The 4,403-nt window shown below is 39.8% G+C and overlaps 1 protein-coding gene and 2 long non-coding RNA genes across 4 annotated transcripts in view; 1 reads left to right on the forward strand and 2 right to left on the reverse strand.

The window, feature by feature from the left end:
- The window catches only part of LOC116687006 (uncharacterized), a 22,221-nt gene that overhangs the window by 6,555 nt on the left and 11,263 nt on the right, over positions 1 to 4,403 (reverse strand). The gene's annotated exons all lie outside the window — the stretch shown is intronic.
- The window catches only part of pld3 (phospholipase D family member 3), a 12,602-nt gene that overhangs the window by 5,503 nt on the left and 2,696 nt on the right, over positions 1 to 4,403 (reverse strand). The window contains exons 2-4 of one of the 2 annotated variants that reach the window (XM_032512069.1): positions 3,861 to 3,954; positions 2,104 to 2,154; positions 1,387 to 1,544 (exon numbers count right to left, since the gene is read on the reverse strand). In XM_032512069.1, the coding sequence (XP_032367960.1) occupies positions 1,387 to 1,544; positions 2,104 to 2,154; positions 3,861 to 3,887 (236 nt within the window). In that variant the 5' untranslated portion in view covers positions 3,888 to 3,954. The remainder of the gene's footprint in view (positions 1 to 1,386; positions 1,545 to 2,103; positions 2,155 to 3,860; positions 3,955 to 4,403) is intronic. The other variant, XM_032512068.1, reaches the window with a different exon arrangement.
- LOC116687005 (uncharacterized) overlaps positions 1 to 4,403 on the forward strand; it is a 15,134-nt gene that overhangs the window by 3,048 nt on the left and 7,683 nt on the right. The window contains exon 2 of the long non-coding RNA XR_004331443.1: positions 2,412 to 2,507. This is a non-coding gene — a long non-coding RNA (uncharacterized LOC116687005). The remainder of the gene's footprint in view (positions 1 to 2,411; positions 2,508 to 4,403) is intronic.

Here is a 4,403-nt window from a genome sequence, read left to right on the forward strand (position 1 = left end):
TGTCCTTGACCAACTGCCACTTTGCTTGTTTGAAAGCCATGATGTCTCTCTCCAATGGGTGGGCCATTTTCTCTGGCTGGGCAAAGCAGAGGGGAGGTAACCTTGCCCCTTATGACCTCACAACGGGTAAGATTCCAGATCGGCCAATCTGAGCTTTCATTTTCTCAAAGGCAGAACAGGATACCCAGGGCTCAGTTTACACCTATCACCATTTCTAGCCACTGCGGGACCATAGCCAGGCTGGGTTTGTCAAGATTGTTTTTAACATGAACAATATCCCACACAGTACATCCCTTGCACACAATTCTTTAACCCTCATGTTGTCCTCGGGTCAAATTTGACCCATTTTCAGTTTTTTCATCACATAAAATGGGCCTTCAAAATAAGCTGAAAATCACCATCATAGTCATCATTAGAAATATCAAACAACTTTGGAAAAAACATTAAAAAAAGGACCCGCTACATTGAAAAAGTGACAAAAAATGTCAAAAAATGCGATAAAATGTTTTCATGGTTGACAACACAAGGGTTAAAAAACAAAACAAAACCAAACACATTTACAATTGACAAACCAATTCACTTGCTTGCTTGTTACTTGTATGGAGCTTTGGTTCAAACACTGTCAAGCTTTACCTTTGTGCCAAAGCGAACGAGAAGTGCTTTGAATAATGGAAGTTTAAACACCTACACCTACAGCTCCAGCACAACTGAGCAAACGTCTTCTGTTGATAAAGACGTGCAACAAGCTGCAAAATCCTCGGGAAGCTTTGAACTTTGACCTGTCAACAGACTACACGGCTTTTGAGTTGGCTCTCACTTTATCAGTATTGAATATTACTTAAACTCAGTCAGGAACATCTTCTTCATAGATTTTTTAATTACAAAAAATGGAAATACAGTTATGCTTAGTGCTCATGGTGCCTGGAACCAGCCAAGCAGCATGCTAACCTGAAACAGGGAGGACTGTGCAGAAACCCCATTGGGCCAAAAAAAAAAGAGCGAGCGAGCCAAAAGAAAGACATTGAAAACCATTTTAAACTTTGGGTCATGTTAGGACTCTGAACTAGGAAGGTGGAGGCTGGGGTGGTGGAGGCAAAGCGTTGCCGGTGGCAGCAGCAGTGGGTGAAGCAGCATCAGTGTAGCAGGGATCAGTGAGAAGGGAGTCACATTTAAAAGGACCGCCTTGATGTGAGAATGGCTGTGTGATAATTCAATCAGCGGGCGTATGACTTCCGTGTCCTACATGAATTCTAAAGCTTAATTATTACAACAGCTATTAAAACATTTGCCATGATGCACAGTTTTAAACATGACTGCTGAATAAATGATTGTGTTTGTGTGTGTGTGTGTGTGTGTGTGTGTGTGTGCGCGCAGATGTTTGCTTACTTGCAGGGGTCTGAGCAGGACTCGCCCTTGGGCAGACGGAGGCTGCTGCTCGGGGCAGGATGGGAGGAGCAAACCCTTGGTGTTAGGAGGTTATAGAGGGCCATGGCGGCCAGCAGCAGAGTGGCCACAGTGGCCAGAACGATCACACACCTGGAATACTGGAAAGGGGATGGGCAAAAGCTCTGGTTGTTGGATCAACACTGAATAAATTACATTTAGCTCTGAAAATGGGTATTTCTTTGTGAGATGTGTCAACTATGGCCATTCTCCAATTAAAATCGCTCTTTGTTTGAGTGACCTGATATTGATGAATAAAATCAAGAAATTGATCTTTGAATCTATCCCTGCTCACCAAGGAATGTATAAGCCATTACATACCTATGGGTGTCAATTCTTCCATTCTAAAAAAATATTTCAGGGCTGCTTCTTGCTTCCAATTTTTACAGCACAAGTTCCCTGAGAATCTCTTTCATATCTAAGCAAAACTGGCATTGGAACGGAAATTTCCCTAAATGAACTGATATCAAACTGAAGTGTAATTGAATCTGGACCTTGTGAATCGGAAACAAAACCGATTCTGGAAATCTTCGCTGGTACCCAGGCCTAGTGCGGGCTGTGACACCGTCTACCTTAATGGTTTCTGTGCTGAAGTCGTGTGTGTGTGTGTGTGTGTGTGTGTGTGTGTGTGTGTGTGTGTGTGTGTGTCTGTAAACGTACCACCTGGGCTTTCTTGTTGTGTTCCTGTCTCCTCCTCTCCACGTCTACCAGCTACAGGCAGAACAATAAATAATAAAGTGAGCAAACAACACTTATGTCAATTGTTATTCAAAACCAAATCCGCAACATGGGATCCTTTTCTCAGTGCTCACTCACACAAGGTGCCACTCAGCAAAAAGGAACACCGTGTTTGAGAGCCATGCACGAGCGGAACCCCCGCCGGACTCAAATGTTTGCGATTGGGAATATGGGTGCTTATTATACAACACTTAATCCAAATCCAAACTACTAGTATTAAATTGGATGAGCAGGTTAAGTTTATTAAGTAGAGCTGTAACAATTCTAAATTTTGCTGTACAATTAACTGTCTCGGAAATAATTGCGATTAACAAAATAAGTGTCAAGTAAAAAAGAATTGCCGGTGCAACACAGATGTCTTCCAACTTTATTTTTTAATTTTTTGAGGTGCATAAAAAACAAAACAAAACAAGAAATTAAGAAGACATCTGTGTTGCACCCGTGATTCTTTTTTCCTCTACACTGTCCTGCCCTGGTTGCACCGGATTGTTGTGGTTTGCAGAAGCGCAGAGAACTCTCTCTTTTCTACTTGAATATAATAGTATAAAATGATTTATTTATAACTTTTTTTAAACATATTAAAGTTTTGAATAAATCCCAGGATACATCTTTTGGTTATATAATCATGGTCATGTGACCCAGATAATGTAGTCCATGAAATATTTTTTCTAACTGTAACCCCCCCCCTTGTCATTTTAGTTGCTATGAATGTTTATAGGGTCAAGTGACAACACCTAACAATTGAAATAATAATACAATAATCACCTATATAATTACAATTAGGCACATCTAAACAAAATCTACAATTACTAGTCTTATGCCTTCAGACCTTAGCTATTGTTTGCATGAATAGGTCCTGAGCATGTGTGTGTGTGTGTGTGTGTGTGTGTGTGTGTGTGTGTGTGTGTGTGTGTGTGTGTGTGTGTGTGTGTGTGTGTGTGTGTGTGTGTGTGTGTGTGTGTGTGTGTGTGTGTGTTTCAGGCCTATGTGTAGTGATTTCTAACAATACAGAGTGTAAATTGTAAGTTCCCCACTGGGGATCAATAAACTGTATAAAATATATATTATTAAATTATTATTATATAATCAATGTTAGCAATTAATTGCGGTTAAACAAAGAAACCACAAAAAAAAAGACAAAAGGACAATTTTGTAATAATTGGTACAGGACTACTAATAGGTAAGTATTTTTTAGGTTCCCTGACTTGGCCCTGTTTTCAGTTTTACTGAGTGTACATGTCCTTGACATTACCAAAATTCAGTGACCAGTGGTAACTCAAAATAGAAAATTAATTTATGAAATGGAGATGTGATACAGAGCGGACAGCTGTCAGCTCACAACAGACATGGTGAAACTCCACAGTTCTGATCTGAGTAACAATTTGAATTTAACACACATAACAACATTCGGGACCAACAGAGAGCATTTTCTCAAAGTAAAAACGCAGTGCAAATTATAAGGGCTTCATCAATGTATCTGTCATTTTGATTCAAAAAATTCAATCAATTTTTTTCCTCACATAAGCTGAACCCAGTAAAGGTTTGGTATTTTTTCCATTATAACTGATTTAAACAAATACTCAAACCTAATCAAAAGTGGAAATAACTCAAAATCTATGTCAGCGTGGATTCACTTCCTGTTCATCAAGTCATTGATTTATTTACCTAAAGCACCTTACCTGGTTGTAAGCGATGTCCGTCTTCATTGTCGAAGAAGAGATTGATATCTGATTTGACAGATTCAGCTCAGATCAGGTGATGCTCGCAGCTCTGGAGCGAACAAGAGAATGAAGAGGAACAAAACATAAAATGTTACATCACGAGACCAGGTTTCCCGATACAGAAGCTGCACAGGGAAACTTGTACATGTTGGCAGCAGGGAGTACAACTCTTAAATTCTTTACACAGAAATGGTGAAATCAGTAAACTGCACATAACACACGGATGTTTACCATCCAGGTTCCAGTTGAGGATTTGATTTTTTTTTTTCATAAATATATAAAGTTACTTACACAATTTAATAAGTTAGGAAAAGGGGGAATCTGCTGAATGCTTGTTTGATTAAGAAGTCATGTAGTTGATTGAACTCTCTCTCTCTCTCTCTCTCTCTCTCAGGATGGGGGAAGGGGTGGGCATTGTAAAGAAGACAGTGAGGTGGGAGAGTGTGTGAATGTCAGAGAGAATGGCTGAAACACACACAGAAAGAGAGAGAGAGAGAGAGA

The sequence above is a fragment of the Etheostoma spectabile genome, chromosome 3 (genome assembly GCF_008692095.1).
Source record: "Etheostoma spectabile isolate EspeVRDwgs_2016 chromosome 3, UIUC_Espe_1.0, whole genome shotgun sequence".
Lineage (NCBI taxonomy): Eukaryota > Metazoa > Chordata > Actinopteri > Perciformes > Percidae > Etheostoma > Etheostoma spectabile.